This window comes from Brachypodium distachyon, chromosome 1 (genome assembly GCF_000005505.3).
Source record: "Brachypodium distachyon strain Bd21 chromosome 1, Brachypodium_distachyon_v3.0, whole genome shotgun sequence".
Lineage (NCBI taxonomy): Eukaryota > Viridiplantae > Streptophyta > Magnoliopsida > Poales > Poaceae > Brachypodium > Brachypodium distachyon.
In genome coordinates, this window is record NC_016131.3 from 50,627,456 (window position 1) to 50,654,407 (window position 26,952).

Below are 26,952 nucleotides of genomic sequence, written 5' to 3' on the forward strand. Positions count from 1 at the left end.
TTCACAAATCATATTCATGACATTTTGAGCAAGTGTTAGCTTTGTTGCCTGTATAGACAACAGGATGCTGTGAGCATAATAAACCTGATTTACATGGATGGTTAGTAACACAAGCATTTGATCCCACATAAGCAAGTTCATTTCCAAGAGCTGGGGCAGGGGACCAAATTCAGACATGTTAATCTCGTTCCTTTTTTTTTCTTTTTTGAAAGACGGTATTTATACAAAACTGAAAACAAATAGTCAGAAGCAGACACAGACACAGTACATAGGTGGCTGCCCACAATAGCAGCACCCAATATCCTCCCTCATTCCTTTCTCAACAGACCACAACAGATTACCAACCCTTTTCCCACAGAAAGTACTACATACATGCTACAACCCATGACGGCACCACTCAAACTCCCCCCAACAAGTTATCTTGTAGCAGCCGAGCCGACTCCGCTGCTGCAAACGCTAACACAAGTTCATGGACACAGAACATGGTGGTTTGGGTAAATGAGAACTTCTCGCAACAGTTACAACAAAGTCATTCTTCTTCCATCATCTGTATCTCAGGTTCATGTCAAGCTCAGGCCCGTACATACCGCCGGGTACAGGGCCGGTCATGGCTGGATGTATCTGTTTGGATCTGGCTGTAAGCTCCATCTGCATCAACCTCTCAAAGGCTTCTGGGTGGTTGCCTCGCACCTCTGGACCAGATGGACCTGAGTTATGGAGGAGAAACATAACATGAGGGAATCACACATGTACTCAGGGTTGGAGCATAAATAAACTGAGGATAAAATTGTACAATCTGGTTACCCCCTGCATGCTTGATACATCTAAGCTCTCAACGTCAAAATGGAAAACTACCTTAAACTTGAAGAATAATGGAGAAGTTTCAATGTTATAACAGCAATATTGAAGTCCCAGTAAAAAAAACACCAAAAAGAAGCAGAACAGTATTCCATTTCAATGAACGGAGCATGTATGCCACTAAAATTAAGACTGGTCACATCTTGGGCTGATTGTTGTGTAATTTATCAAGATAGTATAAGTTTTGGGAGAGTAAATTATTTAGCTCAAAATTCTGGTCTAGTAATAGAAGGAGAGCCTCTGCCATCGAAACTTCATAAAACCAAATAGTGACAGGTTAAATTGCAGGTAAACACAAGACACAAAAATTAGCTTGTAGAGGCTCTCACCTGGAGGCATCAATCCAAATTCTCCATAGCCAGGCTGGCGAGGGTGCATATGGAAATTATTTACATTGTTCATCTCAGGTCTATAACCAGCCGGAGTATGCACAGGCTGAGATGGCAGAACACCTCTCGGAGGGCCTTCTGGTGGAAAACTTCCAGGCATTCGCTGTAGCATGAGATGATGTGCAGCAGGGTCTAAATGAGGAACCCCCGGAGCATTAAGAGTGTGCTGCATAGGATTCATGTTAGCTGGAAAAGAATGGCGGGGATCATGTCTTAGCGCTTGTGGCATGTCAAATGGGGCTTGCTGGTTCCTATTACCAATGTGATCCAGCATAGGACGAGGAGCAAGTGCAGGTGGCCTACTCTGTAGTAGATGATAAAGATTCTGAGGGTCAACCTGATGACGCTGTTCGCGGGAATGAGACCCCAGAGCATCAGCACCAAGTACTTGAACATGCTCTACATCACCAGACACAAGGCTTTGAAGCTTATAATTAAGATCATCAACTGCCTTCTCCGGCAATTGCACGTCAACCCTACTGGATCTCAGAGAGGGCAAAATATCAGGCTTTCGAGCACTGAAAGAGTCATTCATCGTAAACAAACTATCTTCTTCAGGCAGATGAATTTCCAAGCCTTTATTGTCAAAGCTAGCACCGTGACTTGGACCAGTGAAAGATGAATTCATGTACTCTATTCTGTTTCCTTGTTCTTTAGAGGCAGCTCCATCATTGTTGTTGAATGGTCGAGTCTCTTCACCAGGGTAGTATCCTTCATTACTTGATGCAGATCCTCGAATAGAAACTGGTGCATCCTTGGAATGTAGCTCATTCATGAATGCAGCCCCAAATAATGCTTCCAATGTCACGCTCTTCCCCGAAGCAGGAGCAGTTTCAGTTTTATTAATTGGAACAATTCCAGTTACCCCCCCATTGGTCATGGAGTTTACATCCGAACTCAGTGGTTCATTAGCTGACCCTACGCGGAAACCAAACGGAGATGATCCCTTGTTATCTGTTCCCTTCTGTAATAATGAAAGAAGATGGTGTGATGCATGATTGTCTACAGCTACTTTCTGCGAAACGGCTGGCTCATCTAAAACGGCCTGATGCCTCTGTACCGCATTCTTCTGAGTGGAACTGCTATTGCTGGCAACCTGTGCCAACATCGTCTGCTCAAGATCCTCACATGTCATCACAACTGGAGCTGGCTCTGGAATACCAACACGGCTGTACCGTTCTCTGATACCACCAGCAGTTGCAGGAGATGTAAATGGTAGGAACTTTGATGAAGCATCGAATTTATCAGTAGGTGGTTTTGATGCTAAATTCTGAACAGTGCCATCAGATAAAAATGGACCAGGAGCTATGTTTTCTGGACCTGGATTTTCATTTTTGACAATCATGGAGAGCAGGCTCTTCGACGACAAGCCCTCTTCAGGTTTCAGATCTACAGGACATAAAAATACAAAATCATCAACCGGGTAGTGTAAGCATGTATTTAAGCTAACATGCATACCACATGTTGGAAAGAGGGCATGCCCACAAAATTTACTTCTGCTGAGAATTTTCCTGGTACCAACTAATGCCTTGAACTACACATTAGCATATGGCGCAATTATGAAATAGGGTTACCTTCATCACTAAACCAGTGAGCAAATTTGGATGATTCTGGTACAGATGAGACCATTTTTTCATCGGTATTCAGCTTCTGACGCTGCAGAAAGTAGCAAAGGGGGATTAAACACATGGCTAACCGATAGATATATTTGAATGCCCAACAAAGTTGTAACTTCTTACAAGAGGACCTAGCAACAACATGGCAAGAACCATAAATATTTTCACTTCTGCGCTGTGATCCACCAAATGCTATTTTTAAGCACAAGTGTATAGCAGGTCAAGGGTGTGGGTACAAGTCCATCTACAGGAATTGTCTAGAAAGTTTACGTCACCGCCAGCTATGAATGATCGAACCTACATGAGTAACATATATGTGTCTTACATAATTAAACCAATAATATCTCACAGGCATCCATTCTCAGAAACAAAAACAATGGAATTGGCAAAGGAAAAGGATATCATATTTGAGCAAGAGCTATCGGCATTTATGATGGCATGAACAGCGTAATGTTGTCATATAAAACTAGATATAAATTGCAGAGGTACAACTTCAATCAATAGCATATTCACATTCAGAGAATCAGGTTGGTGCATCACACAAAATGCTCCTTAATTTAATAATAAACAAGTATTTAATGTTTCTAGATACACACATGTAACTAAGAGTAAGAAGAACCAAACAAGGATTTGTTGGCATACCTCAACATAGGTCTGTACATTGCCACCCCTTTTTGACAATGTGTTGCCAAAGAACTCTTCCAAGATTGAGATTGAATTGTCCTTCCTAACTGAACCACTAGTTTTTGGCATGCCTTGTTTCTCAATAGAGTACTTATCAATTGCATCAGCTTCCCAATCTTCAGTCCCTTTCAGAATTCTCGAAGCAAATTCAGTTGAAGAGGTAAAGCTTCCAGATGGAAGAGGGTGCTTTTGATGTACACTGGCAATGGTATCAGAAGTGCCCATCTCCTTGTTTTTGTTTTCAGTGATCTCTGTTAATGACTGGTTTCCCTCTACTCGACCACCAAATTGTGCAATACTTGGCTTGCTACCCCCGCTAGCAACGATGTGGGCCTACAAAATGCAAATACAGTTAAGGACAACAATATGGCATTGGTGGATGAATCAACTACAGACTGAGTAAATTGTCCGCAGTAACTCATCACATATTTCTCCACACTGATCCTTTTGATGTTATAATCTAGAGAAGTTCTGGAATGAAGTAACTATACTATTAGACCAAGAAACTTTGATGGGAGAAAAGATGAAATTTGATGATTCAATAAACTAAAAATTTCTAACAGAACTGGTTACAACTACATGGTACAGTATTGCTGTATTGGTACTTACATGACAATTGCATACATATGCTGATACTGATTATTATTGAAACAATGTCAAGAAGCGTACCTTTGGTTCAAGTGCGATGTTGGATGACTGGGATGGAACCTTTTTCTCCACAAATGCGTTTGAAAAACCAGGTGGGACAAGCGGCCTCGCCGCGGGAGCTGGTAGAATTGAAGATGTTTTAGTGGCATCTTCTTGATAAATTGAGGACATTGCAGATCCATCTGGCTTCCCACTATTAGCTGTGGCACCCATCTTTTCAGCGGATTTCTGTAACAGTGAAACGATATCACCGCCAGGATTTCCTTTCTCAATATCAGGACCATTCTTCTTTTCTTGCAAGGACTTATGTTGCTCTTTCCTCATCAATTCAAATGAGGCTGCACAGAAGCGAAGTGTTGGTGTTGCAGATAATTAAATCAGAAACAACAGACATTATATGTAGAGATAAGAGACACTGACCCCTTCGCTTCTTTTCTTCTTCTGCTCTATCCTCGTTTGAGCATTCGAAAGATCCAAATGTCTCATCATTCATAGAGTCAACATCTTTCCGTGAAAGAGGCCCAGTCTGTCATCAGTTTGAAATGTATAACTAAATAGTTTCATAGGTTGTCAATCTATATGATAAAGTAGGAAAGAGACGCGTGCAATCCCGAACCTTGTAAGGGCGCGGTGGCTGGTAGCGTTCAGTTGTCCTGTTTGGCTGAGGCGTGTTCCCACGATCCTTTGATGCCAACTGCCCAGCATATCCAGTTGGTCTAGGGAAACCGCCGCTTCCCAGTAGGCCATCATGCTCCGTATTTTGCCAATTGCGTTTGTATTGGTTCCCATTACGCCTATCTGCAGGGGGGGGGGGGGGGGGGGATATTAATTATGCATTATCAGAAAGTAATGTGCAGTTGGCATATCTAATATGTATGCCCATAAATAAGGATACACAGTATAGTAAATTATGCCTAACTAAGACCATGCAGTTGATTGACAAACTAGCATTTTTCCTTTTTCAGGAAGTAGCAAGCTCCTCAGTTCACAACAAAATACAAGTTCAGAATCAGTCACTAGTCTTTCACACGTGTAATCTCAGCACTAAAAAAGGAAGCAAGGACTCACATAAAACACTGGCCGAAAAGGACACGTGCTTACCCTGTGTTAATGGCTCTCGGTCAGGTAAATCCCCTTCCCGGTCACTCGACCCCGTCGAGCGAGTATCCCACCTTCCTCCAGAGCTCCCACCACGCGAGGAATAAGAGTAACCACCACCAGACCCATCTGACCTTCCCAGAGGCGTCGCGTAGTGGCCCTTGCTGCCAAGCGCAACGGACGACGCCTCCTGCAGCTCACTGCTCCACAGACAGAGCTAAAAATGGTCACCACAGGAAGCCCGCGGACAAGAGAGACAGTTACACGAAACAAGCGAGGCCCGTCGCTTGACGTGACAGACCTGAGGACCGACGCGTCGAAACCAGGGGGCAGGTTCTTGCAACGCTCGGACGCGCCAATGGAGATCAGCAACTCCCTCGAGTACACTACCCTCATGTTCCTGCTGCCACATGTATAAACAGACACCAATCATCAAATGAGGATCCGCATCACACGAGGCAGAAGGAGCCTCTTAGCAGTTAGCACCCTAGCAACAGCCAACACAAGGCATCCTGCTAATACTCACCTGGGGTGCCCTGGAGGCTCGGAGCTCATCCTCGCCCCACGCTTGCAGCAGCAGCACCACCACCAAAACCTCTAGGCTAGGCTACGCTGCTAAATCTAGTACCAGCTAAGGAACGAAGTCGTCAGGCTCAAATCGCGACCACCATCACCCTAGGTTGAAGAAATCTGGCTCATCTCACACGGCACTGGAACCAGCTTCCCCCTCCAGCGTCAGGCGGGGGACCGAACCCGGGCAGCTAGCTACGAAACCCCCGACAGCAGAGCCCTGACGCGCCTCCTCCTGCCACGAAACCGCAAGCGAAACCCGCATCAGAGGTAAACGAACAACCGGAGGCTGATTGATTCCGAGGGCGAATCTGAGGAGCTCGGGGCGGGGAGACGAACCCTAGGCAGGGCCGGCGAGGGTGGATCCGCGGGGGCGGGTGGATCCCGAGGGCGCCGCGGCGGATTCCGGGGCGGGATTTCGATCGCAGAGGAGGATTCACGGCGAGGTCGAGAGAGAGAGAGAGGAGAGATCGAATGGGATGATGATGGCGAGAGACAGAGAGAAGAAGCCAACACACGAGGAGGAGAGGGGGCTGGCTGTTTCGCGTTTTGCCCCCTCAGGTTCCACCGTATTTCGTCCAAGGTACGGTGGGCCCGACACGTCAGTGTGCCAGGTTTTTTTTTTGAGAATCCGTCAGTGTGCCAGGTGGTCTCGAGGGACAGGCAAACGGGCCACTAGGCTACTAACCGGGCCACCAGCCCACGTGTAAATGGGTCGTGTCGTGCCCACTAAAATACACCGTACTGGGAAGAATAAAATAGGCCGGCCCAGTATCAACATCAGCAGTCCTGTACGGCTGTACGTAAGAAAAAAGGAAAGAGATCTCGAGAACGTATTTGTTCACGACGACGACGACTCGTCTAGTGTTGTTTCTTTCTTCTTCCTCTAGTCGCTAATTCTTCCGGTTACCAGATCGATCTCAGATCCCATGGCCATGGCGCTGCGCAACCTGGTCACCAAGATGCGGACCCCGCCGCCGCCCGCCGCCGGCAGGCGGCGCGGCCTTTACTACGCCACCAAGTTCGCCAACCGCTCTCAGGTTCGCTCCTACCTTAATTATTACTGATTCCTGTTCGTTGCCAATGAAACCCTGTGTTTTCAATGGTTCGGAGGGAGTACAAGAGAGAAAGACCTTACTTACGGGATTGTGCATAACTTTAGTATATTCGGTCTCAAGTTATAAACAATGCCTTCGATCATCACGTAGTAATGCTGCAGCTGCAAGTTTGATAGATTCCCAAGCTGCAATGTCTACTCTCGTAGAAACTACCGTATCGTTTTGAGATGCGACCGTAGGCAATTTAGATTCCGTTTATGTCTATTAATTTGTTTGTGCATGCCTCTGTTACACCACTGCCTCCAAGCTCTAGTGGGTTTTTTTTCTGTGTTTTTCCTCCTGTTCGGTTTTCGGCCCAGTTTTCCTTATAAATCGGGCAACTTTTTCAGCGGTTGAATTCTTTTCAACCGTTCTTTGGCAATAAATAATTCGTTGATGGTTGTTTCGTCGGCAAAAAAAATTACACCACTGCAACATGCTATGATAGGATCGGATAGCATAAGCATAACTGCCACTTGTTCTTGCCATGTCATTCTTTTTTTCCGTCTCGTCACTGAAACATACAGGGCCCTAGTCGAGAAGATGCTAGGAAGTTGTACCTGGAGAATCTAGAAGAATTTAACTCTGTGATGGAACACAAGGATTATATGATGTAAGGAACTACGGTTGAGTTAATTCGTACGTAGTTACATGTTTTTTTTTGACGAAACGACACGGCGTGCCATTCATATATCAAAGAGGGTTGAGAAGAACTCAACGCGGAGAGTAACAATTACAAACACTGAAACAAAAAAGAAAGAAACAAGAAGCTATACAGCGGGGGCACAAGCTCAGGGAACATCATCGCTACGAGACACCAGAGCACCTAAGCCAGAAGTATCAACAAGACCCCAAAGGGAAGCTTCAGCCTTGATGGCCGAGATCAGAGAGGGCGCCGGTCTATGTAGACGGTTAAATATTTTGTTATTTCTCTCCTTCCAAATGGACCAAAGGGTTAGGATGAAAAGGGAAGACGCCGCCCGCGAAGATTTGCGACCCATCGCCGTGAGAACCCTATCAGAAATATGAACCCACCAGTGTTCGATCGAGGTGGGATCAACCCAGCCGGCAGGATTGAACGCCAGCACGTTGCACCAGTCCGCAATCCCCGACCAAACTTGTCTGGCACAACAGCAGTCAGCGAAGATGTGCTAAGCGTTCTCCACAGCATGCAGGCAGAAAGGGCACCACTTGTAGTTCTCAATTCCTTTTCGCGAGAGAAGATTAGCCGTGGGGACGCGCTCTTGAACCAGCAGCCAGGCAAAAAATTTGCACCGCTCGAGCGCCGAGCAACACCAAAAAGATCAATGAAAGGTTGGCGCATGGTGCCAAGGAACTGGGCCAAATAGGCTGACCTGGCAGTATAGGAGCTGGAGGCGGAGACCTTCCAGGACACCGCGTCCGGGCAATCATCGAACAAGGCGGTTTGGGAGACGATGGAGAAGATGTGAATGAACTCACCAAGCTCGTCAGCGGAGAGGGCAGGCGGCAAACCACGAATCCATTTGTCGTCGACAAGCCCGTGTCGAAGACAACGATTCTTCCTCTGAGACTTGACAAAGAGAAGAGGTGCCAGGTCCATGAGCTTGCGACCGAAGCCCAGGCATCTTGCCAGAAGTTGACAGTCAAACCATCCCCGATCGAGATGGCCGCAAAGGCCGAAAACAGCGACTCGTCATCAACGGAGGTGGGGATCTCCAAACCCTGCCAAGGTTTCTTCGGCTCCGTCCATCTCAGCCAAGCCCAGCGCAAGCGAAGAGTCGAAGCAAATTTGAAGATGTCAATGACGCCAAGGCTACCCAATGGCTTCGGCTTGCAAACATCAGACCACCTAACGAGACAGCTGGCGCCGCTACAATCAACATCACCCTTCCAAAGCCACCCACGACGGAGCTTGTCGATTTTCTTCATAACCCAAATCGGGAGGTCGATGGCAGATAGGAAGAACACCGGAAGCACTGCATGCAGCAGGACAAGCCGGCCGCCCTTGCTCAACAATTTCTTCTTGTACCCCGCAAGCCTAGCCGAGATTTTGTCGATGAGCGGTTGAAATAGCACCTTCCTGGGCTTTGAAAGAGATAACGGCAGACACAAATAAGTAGTAGGGAATGCGCTAATAGAGGCCGAGAAACCATCGAGGACTTCTGCCAGATCGAGAGAGGATAGAGCTTTTGGAAATATTGACCTGCAGACCCGAAATTTGGCCAAAAACGTTCAGGAGGTGAGCAAGGCATTGAACGTCATTGTTGTCCGGCACCATGAAAGAGAATAACGTCGTCGGCATACATGGACACTCGGAGGCGAGGAGAGTTGCCAGGGAGCGGCCGGAGAATGCCGTGATCGGAGGCAAGGGAGAGCATCCTCTGCAGGGGCTCAACCGCCAAGTTACATGATTTTAACCGTGATGATCCTAATGATATCACTTTCCTCTTCTTCTTTTTTCTTCAAGGCCGTGCATTAAGCTGCTCGAGAGGGGAAACAAGCTTCTCAAGTGGTCCTTCGTGTTGCTTGTTCGACTTCCTTTGGCGTGCCTTTGTTAGAGCTGTTAAATTATTGTTGTCTGATCTGTTTTTTGTTGTCACATCTTTATTATGAGTTGACACTTTTATAGGTAGCCTGAGTTTGCAGGTTCAATGAAATCAACATGATTATATTCTGTTTTTTTTTCTTATCACATCTGTATTACGAGTTGACACTTTTATAGGTAGCCTGAGTTTGCAGGTTCAATGAAATCAACATGATTGTATTCTGTTTTTTTTCTTATCACATCTGTATTACGAGTTGACACTTTAATAGGTAGCCTGAGATTGCAGGTTCAATGAAATCAACATGATTGTATTCTGTTTTTTTCTTATCACATCTGTATTACGAGTTGACACTTTTATAGGTAGCCTGAGTTTGCAGATTTAATGAAATCATCATGATTGTATTCCGTTTTTTATAAAAGCAGGTTATAATTTGCATGATTGTTGATGTCTTAAACATTTAAAGGGTTGAGAAAACAAAATTACCTCAGTTATATTAGGACCAAAGCAAACGAAACCTCAGTTAAGAGTAGTACAGCTAGATAACCATAAACAGAGTTAAAAACCAAGCATAGTTTAGGTGGTCAGTCAGCCCCATCAGAGTTCGATCCTCTCGAAGGTCGCACTTTGATGTTTAAAAATTATATATTTATATACTGTCGGACTACAATCGCGCACCTGTTACAGTTTAACTTTAAAAAGACTTGAAGAAAAACCGTAAACAGAGTTCACTTGGCCGTATTACATGTACGTATATAAACTCTCGAATAGACATAGCAGAAGTTATATGCAGCAATCTAGGAGGTCACATCACTCGTCAGGTTCAGCTATCTCGTGACGCAGGTAAGCGGTAAACGAAAAAATCTCTGTTAGAGCGAAAGCACCAAACGACAACTTGGCAGTTCTTCATACATCCTTCATAATCAATGGTACCTTCTCGCTCTCCTTCCTAAAATAAAACAAGTAGGAAAAATTGCATATACTCGGTAAAAATTGTGTAAACATGAGTGTTCAAAAGAGCACAAGAACATATTTCTTTTCGACCTTACCTCACACGTTCCATACTTTCTTCAGCCTTTTGTTCTAACAACTTGGCCTCACGAACGATTACCTCTGTGCTGGCTGATTCCAAGTCAATTCTTTTGGCGTGCTGCTTACCCTGAAAATGCAACAGCAGAAGCATAAAAAGCTTAGATGACAATGTCCCCTATGCCTAATGATCGAACCAATACTGACCCAAAAAAAATCTGTTCGATCAGTTCTTCTGCTTAGCATGTTTTCAGAACAAATTAACAAATTCACCGCAACTAAAAATTAGCAAAGAAAGCAAGAAAGAAATAGGCGCAGGAACGAAGAGATCCAAAAACTGATCTACCAGCAAAGATGCATACAGAACCTGAGAGAACTAAGGGAGCCTCAGATGCGAGAAGCCAATAACCAATCAGAAGAGTTGTGATAACAAAACCAAGTACTCACGAATGGCCACACTAGCATGACAAGGTATTTCAAATTTGTTTACTGGATTAATTGCCGTATTTTATCCCAATCTTGTATACCCAAAATACGGATTCATGGCAAAAAATGTTTAATTTGTTTTCGGATTTGTTTTTGTGGAGAAAGAAAAATACAGTAGTAAAGAAAAGAAAACGGTAATTAAGGAAACCGATTCCAACACCGCTGCACACCGGCTAGGGCCGGCCGGCGCAAGTAGATATATATATTTGTCTGCCTCCCGATCCTGCACTACGTACGTAATCTCTAGCTACAGAGAGATCATCGGCGATCAAAATCGAGGAATTAATAATCTCGATAGATGGCGGACGTGGAGAACCCCGACGAGGAGGAGGAGGCGGTGGCGGCGGAGGCGAGCGAGTGCAGCCGGCGCGCGGTGATCTGCACGCTGGGATGTCTCTCGGTGGCGTGGGCGTTCAACGTCCTGAGGCTGACGGGGATGGTCATACAGCTTGTTGGTCGCCATGTTCCTCATGGCTGCCGCCGCCTACCTGCCCTTCTGCCTCCTCTCCGTAATTGTGTACGATGCTTGGTACGCCGACAATGACGATGATCCGGAGGACGGCCATCGTCCGACTAGGATCCTTGATAGCTTGCTTCAGTATGATCGCTCCCTCGTCCAGGAATCGCTGCGTCGGTATATACGTCTCTTTCAACATCATCCGCCCGGCTAATTAACTGTTTGTTAGTTACGGAGTACTTTTTTTTTACCTACATGCATACACTTATCTGGATTGATCGGTACATAAAGACACGTGTATTTCTTCCGTCCAACAAAAGATGTCTCCTGCGGGGAAAAACAGGCGTTGCCGGAGGCCCGAAACCTCCGTCGAAAGCCTATTTGCCTCCGTCAAAGCCTTTGCTTTTTCTCGGAGCCGTCGGCAATAAAAAAGCACTGACGGCTTACGTTAAGACAGCTTTGCCTGAGGCTATACTAAACGCTCGGCAAAGAAAATCAGAGAAATAAAAAAGATAAATATCCCACGCCACCCGCCGCTGCACCTCGCCAGCCGCTTCACCCCGCCGCGCGCTGCCCCCAGCTGCATCTCGCGGCCGCTGCACTCCGCCGCGTGCCGCCCCTGGCTGCATCTCGCCGCTCGCCGCTGCAGCCCGCCGCTGCTCCCGGCCGGCCTCAACGCCGCGCTGCTGTCGCCCCGTGCGCATCTGCTGCTGCCGCCCCCAAGCTCCGATGCTTCTGCTCGCCCCGCCCGCCTGCCGCCGGTCTGCAACACGATAGAGAGAGAGAGAGGGAGAGCTGCGCGCTGCTGCCGCTCGCCCCACGCCGCCACGCGCTTGCCGGAGGGAGAGGAGGAGAGGCCGGGCTGTTGCCTGCCTGATGCTGAAGACATATGAGGAAGGGAAGGGCTCACCGGCAGGGGGCTGCTGCCTGCCTGCTGCTGCTGCAGCATCTGGAGAGAGGAGGGAGGAGAGGAGAGAGCAGCATCTGGAGAGAGGAGAGGGGATTCGATTTGGGTTGGGTTGCAGGAAGGAGAGCCCGTCCTCTGTGCGGGAGGGAGGAGAGACAGATGAGGAAGAGAAGGGATAAGAAGAGACGGAGGGCAGGGATAAGAAGAGACGAGCGAACAGCAGCCTGCCACGTCGTCAATCCGCGCCGCGTTCATCCGGATCGGTGACGTGGCAAAGTTTTCTTTGCCGGCGGCCAGGCCTACAACAAAGATATTCTATTTTAATTTCGTGTATTGACCTTTGTCTTTTTTTTTCTTTTTTCTTTTTCTTTGGCGTGTGCACGTTTGATAACGTTTGTCCTATTTTAATTTTGTGTATTGACCTGAAATTTTTATGACAAGCTTATATAGCCATAACGTAGCACCATACCAAAAATTGTGAATTTTTGACAAAATTTTAGTATTATTTCATTTTTCCCTATTAAACGGCTCTAAAAAATAATAAATAAATATTTTTACATAAAATTTATGATTTTAATTCATATTGCTCGTCATCAATGCTAAATGAAAGTACAGTAAAAATTTCAACTCAAAAAGTGGTGGTTACATCAAAATTTGAAACTAGAGAGAAAAATGATACAAAAGAAAAAAATATTGAAAACATCTTTGCCGGAGGCCGGCCTCCGGCAAAGAAGCTCGTCCGTTTTCTCATCGTTAGGCAGTGGTCAAGTCCACGTGGGCCACCCTTCTTTGCCGTAGGCCTTTCTTTGCCGGCGGCCTTTTTATTCTTTGCCGGAGGCCTTTTCTATTCTTTGCCGGAGGCCTCTTCGTTTTTGCCGTCAGCAAAAGCCTTCTTTGCCGAAGGCCCAAAAAAAAGCCTCCAGCAAACTGGGAATTTCCCGTAGTGTCTCAAGTTTGTTAAAATTTGGATGCATTTAGACATGACTTGGTGTATAGATGCACTCAAATTTAGTCAAAATTTAGACATCCTTTGTTGGATGGAGAGAGTATGTATATATTGACAACTAGATCAATTATAAAGCTTCTGTCAGCTAGATCAGCCCGGTTTTCCGTTGATTAACAGGGGCAATTCTATTTTTCTTGATCAATGGATTGAGTTTTTGGGACTCCGGTTCAGAAAAATAAACATTTTGTGAAAATGTTTTTAGCTGATAGAAAAGTTTTTTTTAAAAAAATCCTACAAGTGTTTTTAGTACTACTCTACAAACTATAGAGACAGTAGTGAGACAAGGCCGTTTTAATTCATATTCAGTCTCGATAAACAGCAGTAGTATAGGTCGCGTAACACCCAAACACGTACGGATAAGAGTGAACAGTCTCAGAGTCTCGATCTTAGTACGACTCGTAGCTAGCAGCACATATGTGGCAGATAAGATAAACATGGACGGGACTGAGATATACGATCGACGCACATCAGGCGGTCTTGGGCTTGGGATCCTCGGTCTGGACGTTGTTCTCCTTCTTCTCCTTCTTGTTGTTGAGCTCGGTCTGGACGTTGATCTCCTTCTTCTCGATCTTGTCCTTGGTCTCCTCCGGCATCTCCTGACGAGCTACAGGGTCCTCAACATCGATCTCATCCAGCGTAGGAGCTGTGTGCTTGCTGGTCAATCAGGGGATCGTTCAGCTCATCCCTGGGCGCCGGCTGCCCCATCATGCAGCAAGCGAGATGTAACACAAGGAGCACCAGGGAGGCCAGAGCCGTGATTAAACCAGCAACCTGCATCATCCACGGAGGACACCAACTCATTAGCTAGCTAGCAGATTACTTGGGCCACAGGCTAGCTAGCTGGGTTAAATTTGCGTGCATTAATTGCTTCTGAGGAATCAGCAGAGCAAGATTAATAGTTTAGTCTTCCGCTGGCTATAACCGTGTGCAAAATTTTATTTTTGATTTGAAAATTTGAGGCTCAAACAAAAATGTCATTTTTGTGCCCATCGTTTGCCCAATGAATCTAAAATTGTAATAGTAGGTTGAGAACACGATTTTTATTTCTCCATTTTTCACAACGTTTTGTACTAAAAATTGTTAGTTGACTCTGTCAAAATCTACCACGTATGTGAAAACCATCTTTTGACTCGGCGAGGGGGCAATTTAAACGGTATAAACAGTCGGATGTTGTGTTCTAGCAAGTATTGGACCCGAGAGAAAACTCCGTACTCCCTCCGTCCAGAATTAAGTGTCGCAATTTTGTCTAGATAGATATACATGTATCTAGACACGTTTTGGTATCTAGACGAAGTTGCGACACTAAATACCGCACTGACGGAGTACTTAGTTTAGGATTGCAATAGCTACCACTAATGATATCCGTGACCTCTTTTTAATCAAGCTTGCGGTTGGCAGCCCGATCCACGGTCGAGAGACCTCTTTTTAATAAGTCTCGGAGGAGGAGACCGATCCCAACACCAGCTGCACACCGGCCGGCCCAAGTATATGTACTTACATGCATCAAGATTCAGGATAAGCTAGCTACAGATCATCATCAGGATTAATTCAGGAGCTCGATCGGCGATCAAGATCGAGGGGATCAATGGCCGACGTGGAGAACCCCGGCGAGGAGGAGGAGGAGGAGGCGGTGGCGGCGGAGGCGAGCGAGTGCAGCCGGCGCACGGTGATCTTCACGCTGGGCTGCCTCTCCTTTGCGTTCGGGTTAACCGTCATGTCACAGACGGGGATGTTCATGGAGTCCCATCGGCCGCCGTTCGCTGTGTTCTGCGTCGTCGTGCTCCTGATGTTCGCCGTCATCTACCCGCCCATGTGCTTCGTCTCCGCACTTGTGGACGATTGCGACTATGACAATCCCCAGGACGATGGTCATCGTGCGATTAGGATCGTAGATAGCTTGCTTCAGGCCGATCGGGTCCTGCTTCAGGAATCGCTGCTTCGCTACATGCGTTAGATGGAGTTTACATGGCTACTCCATCCGATCCATATTAATTATCAAAATATAATATGTATCTGCTATTTTTTAATCATAGATACAATTATATTTGGGCAAATTTGAAACAGTTAATATGGATGTGAGGGACTAGCCTTTAGGCCTTTGGTACTAGTGTTTTGTGTTGTTTTTTAGGATATTATCCACTTCAAATTAGAAAACAATAAAACTCCAAATGAATGTTTGGCAGAGAGAAATTATAGTGGCCTTAGGAACAAAAATGTCTTGTACAATGCAACTATGCAAGAGCAAATTAAATTCAGTTTCCGCAATTCCGAGTTCTCAACTTGCTATCCTTAACTGGAGCACGTGTTTTTAATTGATACAAAAAGTGAGGTGTTTGCAAGTATACCTGGACAAACCCTGGGCTGGGCCAGGCTTCATAAAGCCCGATGGGAAAACCTCAAGCCCGAGCCTGGCCCGGCCCGGCCTGAAGCCCTAAATAATGACCATTTAAGCATTAAAATAATTATTTTTGGAATACATAAATGATTTTTTAATACCTATTTTCCTAAAAAAATACCTCACCTATCAAACTCAAGCAAGAGTCGAACTGCTGGTTTTTGGTCCATTTTTAATCATTTCGGGCTTTCGGGCCAGGCTTGGGGCTGGAAGTGAAGCCCGGGCTCGGGGTCGGGCTTCGGGCCGGGCCACCCATGCCTAGGTATATTTGCAAGGTGTGGGAAATATAGGAATTACCCCCCCCCCTCTAATATGTGCCTACCAATTAAGCAACTCGTTTAGGATTTCTAATGTTTTTAGTACTCTACAAACTAGAAAAACAAATTGGAAAACAAGGCTCAGTAGTTGTTATACCATAAAAAGTAAATTTCAGAAAACCACAAGTTTTGAGGCTAGGGCTTCACGCAAACACGGGTCAAAGGGTTTGCAATAGTTTGCCACAGGTTTTGGTGTAATGTTTTTTCCAGAAAACCCAAAACGCGAGGATTAGTGCACGTGACAGTGAACCAACAAGGCGGGCCCACATGTAAGACGCCATGTTGGCATTTTTGTCTATCACATTTATCCACATAGCCCCTCGTCTTCGTTGTATTCACAAAATTCTCCCTTCTCTTGTGACGAACAAGCGTGGCCTCTTCGCCTGCCCCAGCCCGTCGCCAGAGACCTGCACCAGCCGAGCACCGCCTCCGCCTGGCCATGCCTGCCCCCGCCCGCCGCCTGAGACCTGCACCAGCCGCTGGAGTGTAGCCGCAAGGGCGAAAGATCCCATCGTTGTACCCGGGTTATTTTTTTTTAGATGTGATTTGGAGCTGGGTGCAAATATAGACGAAGATGAGGGGTTGGGGAAAAGAGAGACCGTTTGACGTGGCGTCTAACATGTGGCCCCCCTTGTCGGTTTCGCGTCACAGGTGCTAATCTCCGGGCGTTTTGGGTTTTCTTGGGAGAGAAAAGTACACCAAAACTTGTGGCAAAACCTTAGACCTATGTCTGCGTGAAATTCTAACTCCAAAACCCGTGATTTTCTGAAAATTACTCTAGTATGAATTTGTGGTCTTAAGTCAGATTCCTCGTTATGAATGCTAAATGAAGGGTGTGTATATATTCGAAAAAGCGGCCAAATTAATACAAACAGGTTGGCGGACGATCGATGGATGAATTAATCAAACGCGGGACGGACGATGGACATTGAGGCGTCAATCAAATTAACGGCCAGACGATCAAAAACATATAGTGTACGTCTCAGCCTCGATAAACACTACCAGTACACTAGTTATGCGTAAGGAAATGGGGCTGATTGTCAGCGTACGGTCTGTCTTAGTGTTGTAGTACCACTCCTCAAGAGCATAGCATGCAGAACATATATAGGTGGCAAATAAGCATGGATGCATGGGATTGAGACATACGACGACACATATCAAGGCAAGCCGGCCGGCGGATCACACCTGCAGGTCGTCGTCGTCGGTCTTGTTGTTGATCGGCTTCGTGGCCTCCGACGTTGACAAGGCTGATGAAGCCGACGCCACCACCTGCTTGATCTTCTCCACCTTGTTCTTGAGCTCCTTCGCCTGGACATTGACCTCCTGCTTCGGAGCCGCGTCCTCTTTTGGCTCGACCTTGTCCTTGGCCTCCTCCGGATGGACGACGTGCATCTCCTGATGAGCTGCGGGGTTCTCGACGACAATCTCAGGAATCGCTGGTTCCTGGGTGTTGGGCAGAGGAGGAATCGCTGGTTCCTGGTTGTTTGGCAGAGGAGGATCCGGGGCTTGCTGCTGGGCATTGACGATCAGGAGGGGATCGTTCAGCTCATCTCTGGGCGCCGGCTGCCCCATCATGCAGCAGGCGAGGTGTAACACAAGGAGGAGCAGGGAGACCAGAGCCGTGGGAAAACCTGCGATCTGCATATACAATCACTCACCGGAGGACACCAACAACTCATTAGCAGATTACTCTTGGGCCACCGGACGCATTGCATGCTTTGGATGAATCGGATTAATAGTTAGTGTAGTAGTAATGTACGTACCAGGAGCACTAGGCTGTTTTCGTTGGGCCAGTTGCGGATCGTCCACAGAATGGCGTTTGGAAGCGCCAGTGCCGAAACGATCCACGGCGGCATCCGCCGCATTGTCCTCGTCTCTCGCATATCTTTCACCGCAGGCTACACGTGCAAAGAAGCATAACAACTTTTAATTCACATCTATCTTGATATATATATCACCTGCTTTGACTTGATGATCGATCTAACAATAACGATGTTACTGTTAATAAGCTTACATGTGTTAATTGAGAGTTCAAACAATAAACTTGTCCACCCAGGTTTAAGTCCTGGACTTGACATGGGCGTCACATTTTTCTGAATTATTTCAGGATTTAAATAGCGTTTTTATTTTAATAGTAGGTGACATATCCGTCTAGATTGAGGCATCTACGGTGACTTCCATCAATCTCTCAAGTTTTGCCGGCTCAATCTTTTGGAGGTGCTCATAGAGGAAGGGTGCGCGTGTGTGCGTTCATATGGGTGAGTGTACCTGCGTATTATGAGCATCTACTTGCGTTTGTACCGTGTTTCTCAAAAAATAAGAGTAAATTTCACAGAACCACAGGTTTTGAGGCATCCTTCTCACGGAGCACTGGTAGATGCTAATTTGTTCACAGAACCACAACTTGTTTGTCTAATTGTCTCGGTCTACCCAAAACACGTGTTTAAGCTCTTTTGACACTATTTCTTATAGGTGGGGCCCGCACGTCAGGTGTCACATCTTTTTCATCAGACCCCTCGTCTTTTTCCTTTTTTCCTCGTTGCCCAGCCGCTCTGCTGCCCGCCGGCCTGCTGCCCGCCTCGCGCCGCCCTGCTGCCCGCCACGCGGCCGCTGCCCTGCTGCCTTCCCCGCAGCCTCCGCCTCCTAAATCCCCACCGCTTCACCACCTCCTCTTCCGCCCCCTCGTTTGGGAACTCCGAGACCTCTGCCGTCCCCGTCTGGGACCCGCAGTCCCCCATCCGCACGCCGCCGGACGAGCAGTTCGCGGCGTGGGTCACACGCCTCCGCCCGGGCTTCACCGCGTGCGACCTGGCCGACGCCATCAACTCCGAGCAGGACCCGGACCTCGCGCTCGCGCTCTTCCGCTGGGCCGCGCTCCGCCCGGGCTTCCGCCACGCCCCGGCCTCCTACCTCGCCGCCCTCACCGCCGCCTCCTCCGGCAAGCGCCCCGTCGCCGCCGAGAACCTCATCCACGACATCCTCGCGGGGCCTGCGGGCCAGACCTCCAGCTCTTCAACGCCTGCCTCCACTTCTGCTGCGACCGCCGCAGCCTCTTCCCCGTCGCCTTCGACATGTTCAAGAGGATGAGCACCCTCCCGGCCTCCGCCGCCTGCCGCCCGCCCCGCCGTCCCTGCGGCCCGCCTCGCCGCCCTGCTGCCCGCCCCCACCGCCGCCCGTCCCGACGGCCTGCTCCCCGCCACCCGCCGTCTGCGGGCGCGCGCCGCCTGCTGCCTCGCCCGGCAGCCCGCCGTGCTTCCCTGCTGCCTGCCGCGCGCCCGCCCCACCGCCACCCACCCCGCCGGCCTGCTGCATCGCCCGGGGATGGTCCGTCTGCTGCCTCACCGCCCGCACCACCGCCTGGGTCAATTTCCATGGCCAGTTCAAGAAGAAGAGCAATGAGGAAAAAAAAGAAAAAGACGAAGGGTCTGATGAAAAGATGTGACGCCTGACGTGCGGGCCCCACCTGTAAGAAATAGTGTCAAAGGAGCTTAAACACGTGTTTTGGGTAGACTGAGACAATTAGACACAAAAGTTGTGGTTCTGTGGATAAATTAGCATCTACCAGTGCTTCGTGAGAAGGCTGCCTCAAAACCTGTGGTTCTGTGAAATTTACTAAAAAAAAAACCGATGACAGAAGTTTTATTGATCTAGTTGTCAATGCATACACACTTAGTTATACCGGCCGATCGATCCGGTAAAAATAATGCATACATATTTGCTCCTCCATCTCCCTCTAATCCATAACAAGTGTTGGGGATATAGTACAAATTTGAACTAACTTTGTAATAAATCTTGGACACTTCTTATGGATTGGGGAGAGTATTGTAACAGTTCGTTTCATTTATTTACTGGTTTCCCTATTTTCATCAGATGATTTACTGAAGCTTCATTTCATGCCGCCGAGCTTGCAAACTCATTGGGATGGAGGACCATGATTTTGTGGTTATCCAATCGGTCTTAGACAACACTCTGATCGATGAGCTAAAGTCGACGAATTTGAAATTTTTGATGTTGCAAATGGTGGTTCGACTTTCTATAAGGTCCGGATTCTGGACGTGTCGCGGGGGATTATTATGATGTTGCCATTTAATGTATTCTCTTCGGTGATGCAATACACTATTTTTACCGGTTTTGCTATTTCTAAGGTGACTGAGGAATAAATATTAATTTCTAAGTCAATGCTAACAACAATCTGATCCCAATCAATAATATTCGTGAAAAAAATCATACAAGTACAAGTGATGAGAAAATCTTAATCGGTGATTAATTATAATCAATTAATTGAGAAATAACTATTTCAAAATCGATCGAGAAATCGATACGTTTAAATGTTGCAAGCGTTGATATTATATATCAACAGTTGCAACTTTTTTCTAGATGTTTTGCTACAATGGACAACGTATGTTATTTATTGCATACTCATATTATTTTTCTGCCACATGAGCATTTCAAAAATCTTGTAAAATTTGAGTTATTTTTTAAAAGACCAGTGACACAATGATGTTGCAAACTTATAAAAATATACTCTCCGCGTCCAACAAAAAATGTCTCAAGTTTGTCAAAATTTGAATGTATCTAGACATGACTTAGTGTATAGATGCAGTCAAAATTGGGACATCCTTTATTGGACGAGTACTATGATTCAAGGGGCGGCTTGATGCACCTCTTAAGATTACAGTGTTTAAAGTAGATCGGACAGGTCTGATGTGCAGGCGACACCAACTGTTTAAAAAAATACCAGGTACTCCCTCCGATTCTAAATTGTTGTCGAAATATTATATGTATCTAGATACTTTTTAAAATAGATACATCCATATTTGATAAATTTGAGTCAAGAATTTAGGACCAGAGGGAATAATAAATTAGATTTGTGTGTGCGAAAAAGAAAAAAATACATTTACCGGTGCGAAAAAAGAGAAGTCGGGTTGGTCCAGGTACAAAATGTAAAGCAGAGAGGAGGAAAGAATTTTGGAATCCGAAGAAAAAACGACCGAGTGTAACAAACTCTCTGGGGCTGTTCCCTCACTGCCCCACAAAGCTGACAGGCCTGCATGCAGTTCGTACTACGTCCCTGGGTGCAACGAGGAGCCACTGCCGTCCATACCAAGATCAACGGCTGGAGAGATTCATGCAACTTGCCGTATAGCATCTTTCTTCTCGCCGGTCAGCCGGTGGAGTATAAAGCAGAGCAGCGCTGCAGGCTTCCATTCCGTTGGACAGCAGAGAAGACCCGCGGCGGTGCCCGGCCCCCAGGAAGAACCGGTAGATCTTCTTCCTCGTGTGGAGCCGGCCAACATCTGGTGGGCACCGGCGCCTAGATCTGCACCCGGCCGGGCGGCCGGGCGGGCAAGGGAAGCAAGGAGGAGGAGGAAGGTATGGTTTGCTCGTGTTATTTATCTCGTTAATTTCTCTTAATTTCTGCACGCTAGCTGCTGCTCTCGATCTGCAATCATCCCCTGCATCCTCCGGCCGGCGTCCACGCCAAGCGTCTTCATCTCGCCGCCGTGGTGTCCGACCCCCGCCATCCTCGAGGCCATGGAGTCCGATAGACCCGCTCGCCGCCGGCAAGGCCAAAGGCGGCGTTCCACTCGATCCGCGCGCATGCTCTGCTCTGGATCCGGCTCCGGCCGGCGTCCACGGCCAGCTGGGACCTCCAAGGACGCCGTGGCCGTGCGCAAGGATGCGCTACCACCGAGTCCCACATGCATGCACCACTGCGCCGCCGCCACCGTGGTGTGCGACGACCTCGATCTCGTCATCCATGGACGGGTTCCGCAGCTTGCTCCTCGTCGTCAATCCCGCGCGCGTTCCAGAACATGGCGAGTTGCGGATATGTGGTGGATGCGCCGGACAGCTGGTCCCATCCCGTCGTTCATGGACGTCGTGGCCGTGCGCATTGGCAAGGAAGAGTCCTGTGCAGACCACCAGGAGTGCCAGACTTAGCGCATTGAGTACGTGCGTGCACCAGGAGTGCCATGGCGTGCTTCGGCACTGTGGACGCGTCTCCTGCGAGCTATCGAGCAGCGGCGAGCGAGCCGCGCCGGCAAGCGACTAGTCGAGCATGTCGTCCTCAAGTTTTTCCTTTGATCAATTCGGACCTCGATTAGAGTTAATTTGAGCTAGCTAGGTTCAGCACACCGGCCGACGAGTGTTTTTTTTTGCAATTTGAGGGTGGAATTTAAGTTAGACGACGACGGGTTAATTGGTTATAAAATGGATTTGAGGAGACCCATCAATTAGATACCACGTACGTCACCGAAAAATGCACGGATAATTTTATAAGAATGTATTGCATCGCATTTCAACTTGTTCATCTCGCCGCCGTGGTGTCCGACGACCTCCGCCTCGCCGGCCGCTTACCACGGCATCCTCGAGGCCATGGAGTCCGATCGACCTTGGCGGCCACGCAGTGCCGGCGGAGCCCAGAGTCCGGGCTACCACCATGACGCCCTCGACCAATTGCACCAAGTTCTAATATTTTTGTGATTTTTTTCACCCATTTTTTTGTGATTCTTTTTTTCACATGTATTTTTGTCATTCTTTTTTCCTTTTCCTGTAGACAAGATCCAGCCAGCGTCGATCGAGGATGGACGTTTTGCTCTTGGTGGGATGTTTTACAGCGGCGTGTGCCTTGGCTGCACCGGGGTGAGTTCATTAAACTAATCCCTAAATCTGAAATGGAACTATATATCACTAACAGCTAGGTAATTATATCATGACTTTCATTAATATTGCAGGATAGCTATGTTGTTAGCGAGGTCGGTCGTACGCTACGCCCCTTACTCCTACGCTCTGGCTTTACCGCCTAGCTTCCTCTGGTGTGCCTACGGGGTGAAGCACGACCTGATGGCGCTCTACCTCCTCAGTGCCGCTGGTGCGGCCATACAGGTGCTGTACTTGGTGCTTTTCTTCCGCCACGCTCCAGCCGGCGATGACCGTCGCGGTTGCGCCGTCCTTCTCCTCCTCCTCCTCGGAGCGCTCGTTGTCGCCGCCGGTGCCGTGATCTACTTCGTGGAGGTGTCCCGAGGGGTCGAGAACGGCGTCTACGGCTGGGTGTGCTGCGCCGTGGCGAGCGTTGTGGCAGCGTCGCCTTTGTTCAACTTGGTATGTTTCTAATGAGTTTTAGGTTTGTTCAAAGTCAAACTTTCTTTGTAGTGTGTTTGACAAAATTAACACATGTACGCTAACTCTAGCTTCTTAAACTGTGTTATATCGAGATATATAGAAATAAATTAACAATTGTATATGCTTGGTCATGTAGCCTGCGCTGGAAGATATGAGACAGACAAGGACGATGCGGCGGATGCCGCCGTGGATCGTGCCGGCACTGGCGCTTCTCAACACCATTCCCTGGACGATCCGCAACATCCCAGGCTTGCCCAGCACCAACAGCAGAGTGCTGCTGGTACAGTACTACATACTCTACTACTGCAGTCCAATTAATCCCATCATCCAAAACAACCAAGTTAAGTTAGCTAGCTAATCTCATGTCCTCCTGTACTGTTTGATGCGTGCAGACCACGAGCGGTGTTACCTGTGCGTCTGCCTTGATCCAGCTCCTTCTGCACGCGGCATTGGGCTTGATGGCGCCCGGGGACGAGCTGCACGTACCCCTGATTGCCAATGTTCAGCAAGCACCGCCGGTCAACCAGGAAGTAGCCGGCAACAAACATGCAAGCCAACGTCAACCACCAAGCACTGCCCGGACCCCGGCGCTCGCGGGGATCATTGTCCACGACCCCGCGGCTCATGATCAGGAGAACCTTGGACATCTGAACGCCGAGGACATCCAGCAGCAGCAACAGGTGGACAACTCCGCAGGCCACCAGGAGGAGAAGAATGTGGTCGACGTCCAAGATCAAGATCAGGAAAAGAGCAAGGATGGCGTGGCGATCCAAGAGGAAAATGTGTTCGACGTCCAGGAGAAGAGACGTGGCGATCCAGGTGGCGGCGTCAGCTTCGGCCTCATCCACATCAGCGCCTGAGCAGACCGTGCCCAAGGACGACATGGCGCTGAACCCGACGGACCATGACACCGATGGCAACCCGCAGGCACAACAGCAGCCATGACACCGACTGCTAGTTTGCTGTTTATCGAGACTAAGGCCCTGTTTGTTTGGGCTTCAGCTTCAGCTTTTGGTGTTTCTAGCAATCTCAAAAGCACTTCTCCCGTTTACACATGAAGCTGAGAAGCACCTCCGGACGTGCTTCTCAGCTAGAAGCACCAAAAGCACGTCTGGAGGTGCTTCTCAACTTCATGTGTAAATATGAGAAGTGCTTTTGAGATTACTAAAAGCACCAAAAGCTGAAGCTGAAACCCAAACAAACAGGGCCTAAGCCGTACTGCTAGTTTGCCGTTTATTGACAGGTCATGTGGTTGGGCTAGAATCGCTCAGCTCTCTCTTGGACACAAGAACACAAGGAATTTTAGTTAATGTCTCTTGCATCGAGGTTGTGGTGTCCTGTAAGAACATACATAGCACCTGTTTGGTTAGGCTTCAAATATGATTTGATTTTTGGCTTATAAACTAAAATAACACCTATTTATTTTGGTGATTTTCCCTTTGGCCTTTTGTTTTGCTTGTATCACCATGTACCAATGGGCCAGTTTTTTTTTTCTTTCTAAACCAATTTCTAGGTCCACGGCAGTTCAAGCCGAAATAAACTTGATTTCAAGTCGTTTCTAGAAGCAGCCCAACACTCCAAATCTTTCATATAAGAGAAAAAGGTTGTCCAGGGTAGGTTCTTGGGCTTTTGAAAAATCCCACCTTTCTTTGCCCCAAAAGGCACTCTATTTACAGGCAATATGCCAACACGCGTACGTACCCGATTCGCCCTTCTATTTTTCCCACGCATCCCTTCGCAAGCCATTTCTCCCAGTCTCCTCTCCTCTAGGTTTCCTCACCCAGCCGCCGCCACCCACGAGTCCCCTGCCGCGCCGTCACCTGCGGAATGTCATCGAAAGATTGTTTGGTGTTCTCAAGATGAATGGCTACTCTTTCGCATACCAAGGCACAGCCTGTGGACTCAGAAAATGATAGTTACTTCATGCGCGTGTTTGCATAACTACATTCATGATAGCAAAGCTGCGTGATCAACATTTTGATGAGGTTGAGAGAGGATGATATGCTCATGAAGATAGACCTACTTTAGGTGCAGATGCTCAAGGACCGATGGATGATGGCCCAATGGCCACAATAAGTGATGCGATTGCCGCGAGCCTCGTGCCTTCGGATTAGTTGTTATCTATTTTTAAGGTGCTTAAATAGGTGCTTTTTCTTGGCTTAAAGGCCGGAGACAGAAACACACTTTAAGCCTAACTAACAATGGTGGAGCTTGTTAGAGCGCACAGCTACTCGTACTGCCGGCGTCTTACCAGCGCAGGTCCACGAGAGTTCACAACAAACTAACACCTCAAGCCTAACTCAGCCCAAAAGACCGATCTCATAGATGAGGTTTGCTCAACCTTATATGTTGTGCTCGATCCCCCACAGTTAATTTTCGATGTGGGACTAAACCCAATAGAGCTTGCCAACCCATCGGCCGTCGCCGTCGAACCAAGTATATAGGGTGTGGCTATATTTAAGTTGCCTGATTTTTAAGCAAAAGCGTTTAATTCTAAGTTGACGAATCAGAACCATTGGATTAGTATCTACATCTCATTTTACACTTTTTTATCATCATCCATTCGAATCTTAAAGTACAAATCACATCCAACTGCTGAAGAATCAACTTATCTCGAACTAAAAATCAAACAACCCAGATATAATAGCAAAACCGATATACTTTTAGGATACGTCCCCAGATTACTTTTAACGCTCAAATTTGTGCACTCTTGTAAGATTAAATTGCTAGTACATCGCACGTGCAAGTGTAGTACTAGTAAGTCCGGGGAGGAAACCGATACCAACTGCACACCCAGCTAGCCCAAGCATATATATATAGATTTGTCCGGCCGCCTCGATCTCGATCCTGCAGTACGTACGCAGGCGTAGCTAGAGTTCAAGATCGCGAGATCGATAAGATCTTGGGATCGAGAGATAGATCAATGGCCGATGTGGAGAACCCTGACGAGGAGGAGGTTGCGGCGGAGGCAAGCGAGTGCAGCCGGCGCACGGCGATCTGCGCGCTGGGCTGTCTCTCCGTGCTGTTCTGGTTCGTCCTCTTCAGACAAGGAGCGATGTTCCCAACGCATAAGCCGTCGCGGTCGACGGCCCTGATCGTCGCCGGCGAGCTCGCCGTCATGTTCCTCCTGACGACCGTCTCCTTCTTGCCCTTGTACTTCCTCTCCGCGCTTGTGTACGATGCTTGGCTCGACAATGACAACCTCGACGATGCCGGCCGTCGTCCCACTAGGATCCTCGATAGCTTCATCGAGTTTGATCCATCCCTGATTCAGGAATCGCTCCGTCGGTTTATCATCCGGCCGGCTAATTAACTCCGATTCATCTTTTTGTATATAAGTAGAGTTGATCCAGATTGATCCATGTAATTAAGTACGATTGTAAATTCTTGTCATGGTTTTAGTTCAAAATCACCACGAAAAGAATTTAGGATCGGAACGAGTATGTATGTATTTTGACAACTAGATCAATAAAGCTCCGGTCATCAGAAAAATATGTTTCTTACCGGGCCCATGCTACCACTGACGGGTGTCCATATATATAAGAATCACAAGTTCAGAACTTGAATGTGGAATTGCGGAAGCTGAGTTTGCTCCTCTATAGTTTCGTTGTGCATGATTTTCTCCTGTGTAAGAGTCAACTCTGGACGAAAGGGACCTGACCAATTGCAAGCTCCCAAGGGTGTGGGAGCGGACGGCGGAACAATTGAGGGTACCAAAAAATCCCGCACGGAAACCAGTGATACT

At 47.6% G+C, this 26,952-nt stretch overlaps 2 protein-coding genes across 3 annotated transcripts; both read right to left on the reverse strand.

Moving 5' to 3' along the window:
- Positions 1-168: 168 nt before the first annotated feature.
- On the reverse strand, positions 169-6,365 carry LOC100845925. Of its 2 annotated transcripts, none has more exons than XM_003557219.4 (11): positions 6,203-6,365; positions 5,820-6,098; positions 5,595-5,693; positions 5,297-5,493; positions 4,812-4,993; positions 4,616-4,721; positions 4,217-4,533; positions 3,506-3,880; positions 2,822-2,903; positions 1,188-2,636; positions 169-707 (listed from the first exon to the last, which is right to left on the reverse strand). In XM_003557219.4, exons 2-11 carry the CDS (start codon positions 5,846-5,848, stop codon positions 544-546), a joined length of 3,000 nt encoding a protein of 999 aa, XP_003557267.2. In that variant the 5' UTR covers positions 5,849-6,098; positions 6,203-6,365; the 3' UTR covers positions 169-543. The 2 variants fall into 2 exon arrangements, with proteins under 2 accessions (XP_003557267.2, XP_010228136.1); XM_010229834.3 differs by having other exon boundaries at positions 5,595-5,696.
- Positions 6,366-10,111: 3,746 nt separating this feature from the next.
- LOC100846744 lies at positions 10,112-12,567 on the reverse strand. The gene is made up of 3 exons (XM_024457836.1): positions 12,000-12,567; positions 10,535-10,644; positions 10,112-10,434 (listed from the first exon to the last, which is right to left on the reverse strand). The coding sequence occupies exons 1-3, from the start codon at positions 12,159-12,161 to the stop codon at positions 10,392-10,394; spliced, it is 315 nt and encodes a 104-aa protein (XP_024313604.1). The 5' UTR covers positions 12,162-12,567; the 3' UTR covers positions 10,112-10,391.
- Positions 12,568-26,952: the final 14,385 nt, after the last annotated feature.